Source organism: Osmerus mordax, chromosome 11 (genome assembly GCF_038355195.1).
Source record: "Osmerus mordax isolate fOsmMor3 chromosome 11, fOsmMor3.pri, whole genome shotgun sequence".
In the NCBI taxonomy this organism is placed as follows: Eukaryota; Metazoa; Chordata; class Actinopteri; order Osmeriformes; family Osmeridae; genus Osmerus; species Osmerus mordax.
Window position 1 is genome coordinate 11,943,995 of NC_090060.1, and position 16,546 is coordinate 11,960,540.

Genomic DNA, 16,546 nt, shown 5'->3' on the forward strand with positions numbered 1-16,546 from the left:
AAGAAGGGGGAGAGGCGGCACCATCAAATGAGGAGGTTCCGATAGAGGTGGGGGGGGGGGGGGTAGGAGACTTGGTTTCTCTGAATGTGTGTGTGTGTGAGAGAGAGAGAGAGAGAGAAGGGGATAGAAAGAGAGATGGGGTTACAGTTTGCTCTGTATGATCGGGACACAGTGTGACACAGTTGCGCTTTGTCAGAGTCAGCGTGTAGCCAGAGACACCATGTCTTCCAATCAGCACCTCAACATGTCTGTTATCCCCACCCCCCCCCTCGCCTCGACGAAGCAGAAACAGGCCAGCTGTGTCAGACGAGGCCTATTGTATATAAGTGGCTCCTCATAGACCTGCCATCTGTGGTGTACATTGGAAGGAGTTTGCACAAACGTTCTCATGCCTGCCTGAAAGCTCCCCACGTTAGGGAAAGGGAGGCCTCTGAGTAGGACGACCTGTGGTTCTGAGACTGACCATCGGCGCCCCGAGCGGCCCTTGGCGACCCGCGCGCACGCTCGTCATGAGAGGACACGTCTCTTATTGTCTCCCTGCCTGTCTCGGTTCCAGCAGATGTTACACCAAGACCAACGGCACCTTCTCCGGCGGCACTCTGCCCCTAATGCACCGCGTGGCCCCGTGCCAGCAGGACGGCCTGGAGATGGTGCCCCTGGGCCAGGCCTCGTCGCATTGCCAGCGCCCTGACAGCCAGCAGCTGCTCCCTGGGGACGCGGACCCAGACCCGGAGGCAGGGGAGCAGCCGGCGGAGGACAGGGCCTCGTCCCACTCGCTGTCCCAGCTCTCCTGCTGTCAGGTCGGGGTGCACGAGACCAGCTCCAGAGAGAACACAGGTGAGGTCCCCAGGAGGGAATGGGAGCAGGACGACCAGAACTCGAGCACGCCTACAAATGACGCAGCCATCTAGCGAGGGACCGTTTTGATTCCGCCAAGATTGTACATGTATCCTCCATTATGACAAAGCGGATGTTATCATAAGTAAACATCCATATCGCTCACTCTTAAGGGGTACACTGTAACAGCAGTAGATGGGGGAAAGTGCGAGCTGCCATGTTGTCTGGTGTATGAACTAACTCGGTGTCTGCCCCCTGTCTGTGCAGTGGAGGAGGATCCTCAGTGTGTGGACTCGGATGGGCCCGTGGTCTGCTGGGAGAGCCTGGGCCTGAGCCTGCCTGACTTGGACTGTAAGGAGAAGAGAGGATGGATCTCCAACAGCAGTCTGGCCGGAGATCTCATCCAGCCCAGCCCACAGGAGACCTGAACACATTAGAGTTTGAGCAGACACACACACAAAGACGCTCTCTTGCACACACACACACACACACAATCACACACGCTCCCACGGAGCGGTCGAAAAACAAGGGAGACAGACAAAGAGATCAAAGGAGGGGAAAATGCGTTCTTGGGGAAAAGAAGATTTTGAGCTGGCATGGCCAGAGACACTGTGTGACATGGTGACAAGGACACTAAACTGGCTGTGGACTAAGCTGGGGCAACCAGCATGGAGAGACAGAGAGAGAGGGAGAGACAGAACGCCACACGGAGAACGGAAAAGCAGATGGAGGGAAGTGAGACAGAGAGAGAACAAGACTCAAAACCGAAACTTTAATCCAACGAAGGGGGGACCCTTAAAAAAGATTTTAAAAACTCTTTAGATTACTTATTTATTTTTTTGTAGTAGAAAAATATTATTTCATATGAATGTATCTGTTTTAAGAAAAAAGTTTGTCTTTTATATTATTTATGCCTTCTGGATGAGAAATGCCTTTTATTTTTTTGTTGTTTTATGTGTTGTTTTGTGTTCCACACAGTTTGGAGATTAGCAACTCTATGTGTAAAGTTTTGTAATAATATAAAGAGAAGATATGGAAGAGTAAAGATCCTACTTTCACTGTCTCTCTGTCCTCCTCCCTTTCTTTGTTTTCAGCTGCAGATGAATGGATGTCATAGTAGAGTTCACTAACCACAGTCCCGGCCCAGAGATATTACGTTTTCTGTCAGCTCTTTGATGCGGTTCTTCTGCTCTGTTCCCCTGCGCTGACCCCTGAAGGAGAGGGTGGGGAGGGGACACACACACCCTGCACTGTTCCGAGGCTTCTCTGCTCCGCTGAGTGCTCCATAGGTCCTGGGATTTACACAAAACTCACTGTTCCTTTCCCTGCACTATTGACCCCACCCCCCCCATCCCCAATCTATTGGAGAACTGGATGCAGTTATGTTAAAGCACCGTTTATCACACAAGGCCCAAACAGAGCCTTATCTTCTGTTTGCCTAGCCATTATGGTCTTCTCTAATCCTGTCTGACATAGCTTGGAAGTTATGCATCCGATACCCTATCTTGTGGGAGTGAAATAATACATGCGATGGTCGGTCATCCATTATTTCTTAAGGCCGAGCTGATACGTCGGTGATCTCTTGTGCTGATGTCCACACAGTTGGCCGGCCTTGTGAAACATCATCGAACTGCTGGAGCCTCACCGAGACAGTAGGCGGGACGCACGGCAACCGTCAGCAGCTTTGTGCCGTGACTGCCCAGCCTCCGATCCTTTAGCAAGGACCCCAAGCTCTCTGGGGTTTGAAGAAGCGGTGCAGTCGCTAGCAGACTGATGTGAGAGCAGTGGGTAGATGACAGGGGTTGTGCCGTGCTTCAGTAGAGGCGACTGCGGCGGAGCTGCTTGATGCCTGGTGCCTGTCTGCCAGGGATGGGGCCAGTCCCGGCTGCCAGTCTTCAGGCTCTGGCACGCCCGGCAGTCCTCCTACCCTGATGGGCGTCTGGCTGCTCTTGGCAGCTCCGGCTCGATTCCCTGGCAGTCGGCCGTGGCACGTTTGCTTCCGTGTGTTATTTTGGTCAGAAGATGAGCTGCTCCACTGCTAAGACTGCCAACAGCAGAGAAGCAGAGTTGTCTTAAGCTTTGTCTCTGTCTCCCAGGCAGGGGTCTGTCTGTCGGTCTGTCTCTGTGTTCCTCCGGGAGATTGGCCCCATGGCTGTCTGGAGAATTAGTCACACTGAGAATGAGGCTGTCAGATGGACTTCATCCAAATATAGAGTGACTAAAAGGTCTGGGTCTGGAAACTACTTGGTGCTGTCAAACCACTGATCTTAGACAGCTCTGGAACAAACACATACGGAGATTGCTGGCTACTGAATGTGATTTAAAAAATTGCCTGAGGATTTATTTCTGAATTTTCGAGGTTTCATCCTGGCTTGGTGCACTATCACTAGGGGAATAGAGGGAGGAGGAAAATAGATGGGAAATGAAGCTTGAAATGACAGAGGAACCGAATGGCGTCCTGGGGGAAAGATGGTGACAGATGTGGGCTGAGCTCCTGAGATGGAGATAGGAAGAGGGTTTGTCTCCAAAGCAGCGTCCGCTCCATCTCCCACGTCCGTCCTTCGACACCGCCCCCCCCCCCCCCCCCCCCCCCCCCCCCAGGCCCCGCCCCAGACCCTCTGCCCACGCCGCTCCACCCCTTCATTAGGGCCCACGGGAACAAGCCCGGCCATTGTCTGCCCCTGGAATGCCTGCCCCCTTCTGCAGAGCGGACCTGTTCACGCCAAGTCCCTCCCCACGGGTTCTTCCATCTCTGTCCTCCCTCCACACTCTCAGCAGAGGGATACAATTCTCATGCATTGTTCCTTCTTAACCAACTTGGTTGAACCTCCGAGGCATTGTATCTTTGAGGTGTCCCAAACCACGAGTTCAACTGTGGACATACGAACTCCCAACATCTTTCTTGCAGGATCAAGCTTACAATGAGGTCATAACCAACTATCCATAAAACAAATCATCTATGAGCTAAACAAGAAATTCCTGTCTGCTTACAAAAAAGATGATGTGTCCTGAAACAGAATTGATCGATCCAAGTGCACAGTCTTGTATGTGCAAGTTTTTAACCCAATCTTCTGTGTATATTTGTCCTGCACAACTGAATACTTCAATTCCGTAGCAATAACGCTCTCAGGAGTCTTATTTTCCAAAATATGAAACCTCTGTTCCCACGGCTTGCCCTGACAATACCTTTCAGTGTGACATCACTCTGCTCCGGGTCTATAATAAACCTGTTGATGACAAGCAGGCTGGGGTTGCTAACCTCAGCTGACCTTCAGAGGGTTATGAGACAGCATGCAAGCCCGGCTTACCTCAGATTTAGAGTCGTTTCACAAGCCTTACCATAAATCCAGTGTTGTTACATGTTTTTCTACTAACTCCTTCCAAAAACGGGTTATGATGCATTTGTTTTGCACACGTGAATTGGTTGAGAACATTGGTTCTTGGGCTCTGTTTTCTGCCACAACTGTCAGTCATTCAGAGGATCCGGACTGAGAAGTTACATTGTGGAATGTGTCGAAGAAATGTGGCCGCCAGCAATGTGCTCTTTACAATGTTGGGATGTTTTAAATTGCTCTAGGTATGGCACAGCGGGGCACAGTCTCTCATTATAGTAGAAAGATAATGATGGCCATGAATAGGCAAAAATAACTAGCACAGCTAGAAGCACTATTGTGAAAAGAATTATATTTTAGTTTTAATCATTAGAGGATACATGGAAACAGTTTGCTAGCATATATTTCCAAAGAAATTTGAATTTTATCAAACTGTCCACACATTTTTGGTATCAACATCCCCAACATAATTGAGTAATGTTTACACAGGTTAGCATAGTCACAATAAAGGTCAAAATATGACCTAAAGTCTCCAAATGTTACATCTACAGTATGATACAGTTACTGCAAATACATCATTCAATCACAAATCAGTGCTATGTAGAACGATCCATCTTGATTGAGATGTCTTTTCTCTCACTAATGCAGAGACAGAATACAGGTGAACCCAACTTTGAAACACAAACACAAGGACGTCGAAACACGAATATAAACCACCTTGAGCAGGATCAAAAAGAGCAAAACCTCCCACGTCAGCCTTGCCATAGCTCTTATTCTTCCTCTACGTCAACATGGGTGAAGTAGAAGGTGATCTTGGCTCCTTCGTCCGCGTCATACAGGGCCTGGCAGGTGTAGGTGCCCTCGGCTCTCCAGGACAGCTGCTCGATCAGCAGGGACGAGGTGTTGGCCAGCACGCTCACCAGGCCCAGGCTGGACGTGAGGGGCTGCAGTTTGGGCCCCTGCCCGTAGTTGTAGGCCAGGGCCTGGTTGCTCTGGGTGCCAGGTTGGGTGAAGCCCCAGATGAAGATGGTGGGCAGGGTGGAGCCGCACTCCAGGGTGACGGAGCCACCCAGCACACCTCTGACCCGCAGGCGGATGTATTCCACCTCCTCAGGATCCATGATCTCCAGACCTGGTAACCCAAACACAGGCTAGTTATAATTTCTTGTGAAAAGCCCCTGTAGACCATCTGTAGACCACATTGGACCATCAATAGGCCAAATTATTAACAGAATGTCAACTAGCTGATTTATAACAACTGCTAAGGGTTAGAGATTGCATCAGTTGACAGTTATTTACCATTTGCTAAAAGTTTATATAAAAATAATCATAATGACTATCCAAGTAAAGTGTTACCCAGAGGCCAAACTGATGATGATACCATCCGTCCAAGATCCTGATTTGAAATGAAAGTCTCCACTTTGGATATGTTTATCTCTAACCTGCTTTCTTTAATACACAGTGGGACAGTAAAGATGAGTTACATCTACTAAGATGGTGCCTCAGAACCTTGCCAGAGTACTGCTCTCAGATGGAATGGAGCTGACACATCACACTCCCCAAGCGCAGATGTTTTAATGTCGATCTCTCGTGGAACGGTTCCCCAGGCCTATCAAAAAGAATACTGACTGAGCCAACTCTTTGGAGTCGAGTTTAATTGAATACATACACTCCATTGTCTCCCCACGACCTGTTTCAATCGACTGATTTATCACCAATAGCTCTCCAACTACTATTTTTATAACCTAGTTAAAGCGCCGGAGAGGCAGACTTGGGGATTTGAAAACAGCCACATCTACTTTGTCCTGTTCGCATGTCAGAAAGATCCCGCCTCTCTGTAAGATTTCAAACTCTTACCTTACCTTGCATGGGAAGAGCCAGTAAGCCAAGGAGCAGACAGATGCAGGGAATCCTCGTCAGGGTCCCCATGGTCCTGCAAACCTCTGACAGACGCGAGTGGATATCTGGAGACAGCAGTTATTTAAAGCATATTGCAGTGGTAAAGCGTTGTCTCCTCTCCAGTCCACACTGGCATTCACAGTCGAAATGACTGAGAGAGCCAGGGGAACTGACAGGGGATTCTTTGGAACTACATCTGATTCAGTTTGAATTATTCATCAATGCCTTCACAGTCTAGTCTCTCCATTCCACATGCCTTTTCCAGCTCCCCACTCAAGACCGGGCTAATGGTTAGACCTGAGAGAGGCGAGGGTAGGATGTCGGGCTGATGCCACTGCATCATCTATTATTGACTATACTGAAAGGGATAGGCTCTTAGAAATTCCATCAGTCTGACCATGGAATGAATACCTGTATTGCTGTGAGATCACTGAACACACCCACTCACCCACGCACACGTAAACACAACTGAAGTCTCCCTTGAGTAAAGTCGGTCAGACAGCTGTTTAAGATCTGGTATATCCGTCTCCGACTGTCTCAGGATGTGGAAGGAGCGAGAGCTTTGACATATTTCTTACAAAAGGCGGACCAAGTCAGAGTTTCTGACGCGTCATTATTTGCATGTAGGCATAGATTTGGTTTGGCTGAGTGCCCACACATCTTAAAATATGCATGAGAGTTTCACATGTGCATGTTACCATATTCATACATTGGACACACAGTTTACCAGGTTTCAATTGAAGATGTATTCACCTTGCACTACAGCACATTGAATTCAGGTAGCACTATAAAAGCTGGGTAAATAAAAGAAGTGGGGTGCAAAACATCTCCAGTGGCCAGCATTCCCCAGAAAAAAAACGATTTTCTTGTGTCTGTTCTACCAGCCCCAATCAACAGTTAGCTTCGTAATGCCTGCATCTGTAGTCTTGACTGGCCTCCCTTCCCGTCCAGCTGTCTGCTTCCTCAGCCTGCATGTTGCTTTGTGGAGTGCAGCCTTGCAAAAGCCCATAAACCTGTAAACACTGGCGGCAATACAGAAGAGGGCTCTAATTAGCAGGGACTTAGTTAGCGCTCTGTTTTTTTTATTATTATATCTTTTTTTTTGGGGGGGGGGGGGGGGGGGGGGGCTATATTTAGAAGACTGCTGGAGGACAGACAGATGTAATAAAAATCCAATATAAAACAACATGGTTTCTGAGGGCAGGATAGGAATGGGTGATGAAAGTTCAGAGATGTGTTGGAGAAATCTTGAAAGGAGGTTGTAAACACATAGCTCAATCTGACATTTTCCCCCAAATGTTCGCCACCACAGACTTGTTTACCATTTTTCAGATGCTTGACCTTTCCCTTTCAAGAACGATACATGAGGTACTCACCTGTGGTACATACATTTCTATCAGACCTATTCTTATTCAAATTGGATCCAAACTTCACCTATTAACTCATGTAAATTACATTAAATTATAGGAATTAAACTCAAAGATGGTCTGTAATCTGTAAAATAAACTTTTTCACAACTTTTTCACTACATGACTGTCCCTCACTGGCAGTACTAGTTACGTTCACGAGTAAAAGAAAAAGGAAACCTGATTTGTAATTAATGGGATTGGTAGGCCTGTTGGAGCCACAGCAGACAGACTGACCAAATTCCTTCTGGGTGAAACACATCCCCCCCTATTAGAGCTGCTTCACATGGTACAACCCTTGAAGCTCACTAGGACCCAACCACATCTGCTGCTGTTGCCTGCACCAAACTGGGAGGCAGAAAGGGGAGGAGCAGGAGACTGGAAAATGTGAGTCGTTGAAAAACAAAACAGTTTGGGATGAGAAGAGAAGAGATGGGGATAGGGGGTACGAGAAGGTGTTTTTGTGAGTCTAATCTGAACCCTCTTAGCCCTGTGAAAGCTTTCAGGTGCAGTGCCCCAGCGAGTAGACACGACCCATCCCAGACTGAGCCATGTTCTTGGCACCAGATGAAAGCATAATCATACCCAGATAGCAGGGTGGTGTGTGGCTCTGATGGAGTTAGACACAGAACTGCCTCCCTCCTTCACTCTCTGCCCATGTGCCACCCTGCCTGCCTGCCACCCTGCCTGCCTGCCTGCCATCCTGCCTGCCTGCCTGCCTGCCTGCCTGCCTGCCACCCTGCCTGCCTGCCTGCCTGCCTGCCTGCCTGCCTGCCTGCCTGCCTGCCTGCTTGCCTGCCTGCCTGCCTGCCTGCCTGCCTGCCTGCCTGCCTGCCTGCTTGCTTGCTTGCCTGCCTGCCTGCTTGCCTGCCTGCTTGCCTGCCTGTCTGGGGGTTTGTGCAGCTGAGTCGTGTATGAGAAGACAGCGATGCCACAGGTGGGCCATGAAAGCAAGCTCTGTGATTAGGTGAATCATCATTGTCGTTTGCATGACTCAAAGCAGAAGTAAGCCTCATTTTACCAGACCACCTATGCAGTCTCAGTACAGTGTATTACCAAGCCTAAATGAGAGGCTGGAATCTATAGATGAAATCACTGGACCCGTGTTGACCTAAGAGTGATTTGGCGCTACGTTTCCATATACCGTCACATGACTAGTGTTTTCCTTTTCCTGCTCAGTTTGTTCAAGGACACACTGTACTGTGTGGCCTCTGTGTATGTTTTCATTTGCATGTGTGGTTAATACACTGGGCTGTTCAGTGCCCCGCCATGTTGACTTCCTTCTCCTGCGTGAATTTCTGTGTGTGTGTGTGTGTGTGTGCAGAGCTCCATTTGCAGAGGCCTTGGTTAAATCTCTTGCAAGCTGCAGCTGTAAGTCTCCCTGCAAGGCCCCCCTAGCTCTTGGTTTCTTCTCAGCTGATGGTAGTGTGTGTCGGAGACCACACAGCGAGGAGGTGGAGTGGAGGGAGAGAGAGGAGGGGCTTGCAGGACTGTAGTAGCGCCTGGAGACTGGTTAACATATATTTCTGCTCTATCATCACTTATCTGCCAGGCACGCAAAGCCGAGCCAAGCAGAGCCAAGCAAAGCAGACAGCGTGGTCTGGGCCTTTGTTTTCTACACAGAACACCGGCCCACCTTTTCGACCTCCATTTCCCTCCTGGCTCACTCCTCATCTCACAGCCTGGATCTTCTGTATGTAGGGCCCTTCTACAGCAGACTCCCTGCAGAGGCCCCCACCTGACTCACTTCCCAGACCACAACCTCCACAGTTGACTGGCTTTGGGACAGGGACAGGAGAAAGGGGCCCAGCAGTGACCTTCAGAGCCCTCAGAGTTGGGGGCAGTAAATATTTCCGAAGTAGCAGTTTCAAGTTTTATGTGTCACTCTTGATTTAATAAGAAATCAGAACACACACGCTTAAATTTGACACTAAAGTAAAGAAAAAGCTTACAATATAGCAATTGACCTGAAGGAATTGAAATGTTCCTGGTGCAGACAAACACACTGTAAACAGACAGCAAATATAACTTGTTCATCCTAAGCCAATACCTAAAGACATTAAGTCAGCCATGTTGCTGTTTCTTTAGTCAGAGACGTTAATATCTGAGCTAATGGCCCACACTGAATTGTCCGAACAGCACCACTCAGCTTAGTAATGATTGAGACTTGCGGCCTGTCAGAGGAGGGCTGCAGGTTCTGAACGGATGAGCTTAACTGACTTTCAAAGGGCCATACAGTAGATGTGTTCCCTAACCTGCCAAGTCAAGGCCACACTAGAGTGAGTTTTATAGTCAAGCTGACCTGCCGGTGGGAGAGAGGGGGAAGGCTTGTGACTCTGTATGTCATGTGTGTTTGAGTGAACGTGTGAACCAGGGAACCTAGGGGAGGGCGGAGCAGAAGCGTCCCCTTTCTTGTGAAGCGGAAAGCAGGTTCATGTAAGGGAACGTGTGTGAAGTGCTGGACAAGCTGACCCGAAAAGGGCCAGATGGGGATTGGGCTTTTAAGCACCGCAGAGGCCTTCTGCAAACAACATGTGGAAAGGCTTTGGCGTCTAATGTAGCGTGGAGCGTTTATGTACTGCGCGCATACTCGACCACTGTCAGTCAGGATGACCGGGAGGTACTCAACCATGCACAGTCAGGACAGCGATCACCACCCGCAAGGAGCGCCACATCTTTCCGTTTGGGCCCCTCCTCCTGTCTCCCAAGAGACACTCCCACTCCTCCTGGTTCAGCTGTTTAGTGTACTGTAGCTCATACCCACAATCCTCTCTGAGCAGATGGTGCCTCACAGGACTCTTTGTTTTTCACTGTCCACCAGAGCAGCTGAGGTTGTAGACTGAAAGGACCAGAGAGAGGGTGAGCATGGATAAAGACCTGTGAGACTAGAAAAAGACCAGAGAGAGAGAGAGAGAGAGAGAGAGAGAGAGAGAGAGAGAGAGAGAGAGAGAGAGAGAGAGAGAGAGAGAGAGAGAGAGAGAGAGAGAGAGAGAGAGAGAGAGAGAGAGAGAGAGAGAGAGAGATTGATATTTTCGTAATGTTCTCCTCTATCTCCCTTACTTTGTCGTTCTACACTGTCTATCCCTATGAAGCAGCAATGCCCAGATAATATATACATATATGTATGAAAAGAGTCCACAAAGTTCAAGGATGTACATACTATACATAGACATTTCTTTATCTGAGAAAATATGTACAAGAAGATACTGGAACTATTAGTCATCATTGAGGAGGATACAGGAGACATCATGCCTCAAGGCCATGAGTCCAAGATATTCTAGGGTTGATGATTGCTCCTTTATCATGTCAAGACTGAGAGAGATACTCCTCTTTCAACTGCCTCCAAATCAAATCACTCCCCTCAGAGTTGAGCTCCTTTGGAAACACTGATCACCGCTCTCTCTCTGATCTAGGGTACTGTAGTTCCAGTTTCATAGCTTGCTGGCCAGTATGCACAATTAGCCCTCCAACCCCACTCTTACTGCTTGTGATTCAATGGATAAGCGCCATGGTGTGTGTCTAATCTGTCAGAGATCTAGAAGGCTCTCAGAGAGAGAGAGGAACACTCCTCTCCTCTATTCAAGTGCTAAGTCTTTCAACTACAGTGGTCATCGCCTTCACCTCTTGAATGAGAAATAATTCATTTAATAAAAAGGGAGATGGCAACTGAATCCCCATAACTTTTTGTAACAATGCATGCATTAATGACACCATAGGCTTGCAAACAGGCCTTTAGCATAGCGAACATTTGTTCAAAGTTACGTCTGGAAGCTCTGGATGATGGCTAGTCTTCTGTAAATGTGTTCCTAGCTTTTAGACGCTTTGTGCACAGCAGATTTCAAACACCAAGATTGTTGTATTTAGGTCCACTCATAAGATGGACCTATATAAATTCACTCCTGGTGTTAAATTGACATTTTGAAATTTGCTGCGTGACTATAATTTAGGTATATTTGTAGATTCCTCTCCATTTATTGACATCAATATTACCGTATGCTGGTATATAATCCCAATGAGTGGATACATTCTACACAAACAGCCATGAAAACTGGGAGCACTTTAACGGAAACCCATCATTCCACAGTTTGTATTACTCTCAATGGTAACCAGACCACATGTCAAACCATGACAGGACCTGAAATGTACAATGACAATATGCTCCTCCTTAGGAGCTTAAACACACATATTTTTTTCACATTTCACATTTTAGTCATTTAGCAGACGCTCTTATCCAGAGCGACTTACAGTAAGTACAGGGACACTCCCCCGAGGCAAGTAGGGTGAAGTGCCTTGCCCAAGGACACAACGTCAGTTGGCATGACCGGGAATCGAACTGGCAACCTTCGGATTACTAGTCCGACTCCCTCACCGCTCAGCCACCTGGCTCCCAGAACATGCATTCACCCATACGGGAGGGGGAAGTAAACAAACTTTGAGGGCTGGCACAAGGAATTCATCCAACAGAGACATCCTCCTTAAGGGAACACAAGATGCTTTTCTTGATGCAGCTTTAATAGATAACGACGTTTTGGAGGGAAGGTACAGACATTAAAGCATTATATTTTTTTGAAAAACAAACTTGAACCCTGGTGTGCCTCCCGCATCTGGAAGCGGTAGAGGGCTTGTCTGAAAGATAAAAACGATATGAATCCCTCCTGGCAATTCGAATATCCAATCTGGAGTCAATTAAAGAGAGCAATGCGGGATGCTGGTTGAAGACACAAGAAACAATATGCTGTGGCCTGGTCCAGAGAATGCATACAAACAACGAACACAACCTACAACACACACGCACACTCCCTCTCTATGATCCGTGACCTCCGGCATGTGCATAGTCCTCGGTGTCTGATTATGGATTGGTCGAGACCACATGCTGCCGTGTTCCTGCACCACTCACAAACTGTCTTTAACGAGCCACTGATGGGAGTTCCAGGCAAGGCCACTCTTGGCCAGCTGCTCTGTCATGTGGGTAGGGGCAAGGATATCTATGCTATGATAAAGAGCCCAGGTTTTCTCCCCAGCTCTACACAGATGCAAAAGCTATGGACAATGGAACATATAGTCTGCCTAAAGGAACATATATATTTATTTCACATTTTATAAAATGCATCTTTCTGTTGAATCTAGATTAGTCTATTTCCCTTCACATTCAAATATTCTTCTGCCCAAAGAAAACATCTGCCTTGCAGCCTTAACCCATTGCATTGTGGGACATGTGAGGAGGGTAAGTGGAATTAATCGGAATAGCACAAAGTAAAAACAGAGCCAAACCAGGAGGAGAGAATGAGAGAGAGACAAAGGATGTTAATGCATTCCAGATTGTTTTGCATCTCACATAGAACACAGGCGTATGTGTGTTCACTGTATTTGTTTGAGACTTGAGCAAAAGCATTTACGGTTCTACTAACTGAAGGTTGTAACTTCAGCAACACCTCAAGACCTCTTAACCTTTTTAGGGTCAAGCTTTTATTCACAAATGGTGCAAAAGACCTCACTGTGTAGCTCCATAAAACTTCACAGACACCCCCTGCACCCCCCCCTCCCCACGCCCCTCCCCCCAGCCACACACACATTCACACACGCATACAGACTCAAAAAAAATTCTTAGGTAACATACTATTGATTCAGTACCTGAATTTGAGCAAAGAACCTTGTATTGTCAGTTGTGAAAATGATGGTCTTAAAAACACGTGAACAACAATAGTAGCTGAGGCAGACGGAAGCAGATCACCTCACAAGACATTGAAACACATTCATTATGGAGCCCATCTAATTAGGATAGGCAGGGAACTGTGGTGGGTTTAGGGTGGGTGTACAGCACGTACTGTATCAGAGTTGGCGCTCCAGAACGATGCCTTGTTTGTCTTTAACAAGTTGGATTAAGCTTGTTAGTGCTGGGGAGGGCCCACGAGAGAGCATAAGCCCCCTTAGAACCACATTTGTTTTTAAATAAGAAACTACAACCAACACGAAATTGGAAGGAAAGTACTGAACAAGATATCAAGTTAAAGTGTGCCATTTGATCCAACAGTAAATAGCTCAAATCAAATGTAACCATAATCACCTTGATTTTGCCTATAAATTTGAATACCTGCTTCAAGACTGCGTAGGCCTAGTGTATGAAAGATTTCATCTTATTTCAAGAAACGTTTTCATGGATTTGATTCCGCTAAATAATTGTTACCTTCATAGGCATCAGAGATATAAATATAGAGGACATACAAATGTGAAGAGATGAATGCATTTATATCTACAAATGGCTTATGCGATAACATTATCATCATCTAAAATATTTGGTAGGGTGAAATAAGCATATCATTGCATATCATTACAATCAGACTCTCATTTAATGATGAGACTATTACCATGATGTCTTAGTCTGCGCCAAGCCAAAATGCCATACACACATTAGTGAAAAAGCTGGAAATCAAATTCACAAACATCGCTGTAAGGATTGCCTTCATGCATGAATGTCTTCTTTAGAGCACTTCTGCCATCTGTTGTTTAGTTTGTGAACTGTTATTTGCTGCAACAGGAAAACATACAAGCTATGGGGGTGAATACCATCCATTATAACCCTAGCTACAAAGAATACATTAATGTCTAACCAAAAAACATTAATACATGTTGCTGTGCATGTGAGACTGTTCGATGGCTTATTAGTAGTTCTCAGCTGTATGTTAACAGAATTGTTTGCAGAATGGTGGTGATTGACCACCAGAGAGTGTGTTGAGCTGACTTCTTTACTACAACCACAATGGCAGGGGTATTGTTGTCACCACGGAAACCATTAGTTGCTTGGCAACACACATATCATCTGTGGCGGGCTCTTAAATCGCATCTAATGATGGGAGAGGCCAACATTGGCTTAAGCCACATTGAGCTCTAATATGAGCCCTAATGTCTACTCATCCTCAGCTTGAATTTGGGCTTGATGGATATCTGATATTCATCCAAGAAAAATCCAGAGTTTAGGCATAATGCATGAATGATTTAATTTTTTATCAATACATGTTTTGTTAGACTTGATTTAGCTGAACAGTTTTTGAACTTTTGACTTATACTGACTATCGGTACTTGTTTGATGCCAACTCAATGCACACTTCCTGTATTCACTCTTTCGCATGATATGTAGTTCTGTCTCTGTGAGCTTCCTTCCCATTTCTTCTTGGTATTAGTTTCTTATTTCTATAAAACATTGATGCTAAGGGGGCTTATGCTCTCTCGTGGGCCCTCCCCAGCACTAACAAGCTTAATCCAACTTGTTAAAGACAAACAAGGCATCGCTTTGGAGCACCAAGTGTGATACAGTACGTGCTGTACACCCACCCTAAACCCACCACAGTTCCCTGCCTATCCTAATTAGATGGGCTCCGTAATTAATCTGTTTCAATGTTTCGTGAGGTGATCTCCTTTCCTCTGCCTCAGCTATCATTGTTGTTACTGACAGTACGGTTTTCTCATCTCACCTATATAGCATCAAGAGATAAGGCTTATTTCAGATAGTTTTCATTTGATTATATGAGAGTCATAAGTTTTAACAACCTTTCTAAAAGAGCAGATTCACTCTGTCTATTTCTTCTCTCTCCAGTTCCGTCACTCTCTCTCTCTCTCTCTCTCTCTCTCTCTCTCTCTCTCTCTCTCTCTCTCTCCCTCTCCGAGGGTAAACCAATTTACATTCTTGTTTTGCTCTTCAGAACGGTGCCAGTTTCCATGACAACATAGCCTTCACTTTTTCGTTCTCTCTCTCTCACTGTCTCTCTCCGTCTCTCTCTCTCTCTACTGTTGGATCTCTCATTCCCCACTGTTTCCTACTTCTGTTCTCTTGACCTTCCTCCTATGTCTCATTTTCTTTCTCTTCATGTCTCATTGCTCCATCCTTCCATCCTCCGGCTCTCATTTCCTCACCTAATTCATCTCACTCCTCTGTTTGGCACTCACATTGCTGCAGAATGGAGACCAATATAACGACATTAGTAATATAGTCAATCCGAAGCAGATTCCTGTGCATTGGAAAGTTGGATTTAACTGAAATGTATAATGTCTGTGTATTGTTTGCCATATGTTGTGCCAAATATGAAAAGATGTACAGGGTATAACGTGCTGCTAACATAAATACAGACAAAAGCTGATCACTGTCCTCTCTCTGTGATGTTTTAGATGCAGTCCTTTCTCTCTTGCACCTTTCTCACCAATCTTCTGCTCACAAAGTTTTTCTTTTCCATCCCCAAGTACTCTCACCCACATGAACTCACCTCCCCCCTCCTCTCTCATGAACTCACCTCCCCCCTCCTCTCTCATGAACTCACCTCCCCCCTGCTCTCTCATGAACTCACCTCCCCCTGCTCTCTCATGAACTCACCTCCCCCCTCCTCTCTCATGAACTCACCTCCCCCCTGCTCTCTCATGAACTCACCTCCCCCCTCCTCTCTCATGAACTCACCTCCCCCCTCCTCTCTCATGAACTCACCTCCCCCCTCCTCTCTCATGAACTCACCTCCCCCCTGCTCTCTCCTCAGGACTTGGCACTGGTAAGTGTAACACTACACTAGATATGTGAGATAAAAGGAATGGGATTGTTTAGATGATGGATCTTCTCTTCTCTGAGCAAAATGGGCTTTTTTCCAACAACCGAAGTCATTGTCTTTCATTTACATGTTCTGTTGTACCCAATTACATTTACATTTAGTCATTTTAGTCATTTAGCAGACGCTCTTATCCAATTACATCATGTGTGTATTGTAATGTGTATTTCAACAAATCTAGATTAAATACACTGTGAATTATCAAGAGCTCTACGTAACCATTGATGAAAACAAATTCCCTTTGCTTGACTGTATTGGTGGCTTTTTATCAAGATTTGTGAGCAAGACCTTTGTTCTTCATAGACCAAGCGTTTTGCGAGGTGGCCATGTATACACATTATGAAAATGTTTATATCACACTGCTTTCTTACAGGAGCCTAATGGTTTTGACGGTTTGATATAGGAAGCCTATGATGGGCCTTATAGAGCCCACTCCACCAGAGGGAGTCCTCATCTGACAAATCTGTGAGAATGCTATCTTCAACCT

At 46.4% G+C, this 16,546-nt stretch overlaps 1 protein-coding gene across 1 annotated transcript in view; it reads left to right on the forward strand.

Moving 5' to 3' along the window:
- cdon (cell adhesion associated, oncogene regulated) overlaps positions 1 to 1,900 on the forward strand; it is a 7,672-nt gene extending 5,772 nt beyond the window's left edge. Inside the window, 3 exon segments of the mRNA XM_067246678.1 lie at positions 197 to 318; positions 557 to 837; positions 1,105 to 1,900. Coding sequence (XP_067102779.1) covers positions 197 to 318; positions 557 to 837; positions 1,105 to 1,265 — 564 coding nt within the window. The 3' untranslated portion in view covers positions 1,266 to 1,900.
- The last annotated feature ends 14,646 nt before the right edge of the window (positions 1,901 to 16,546 follow it).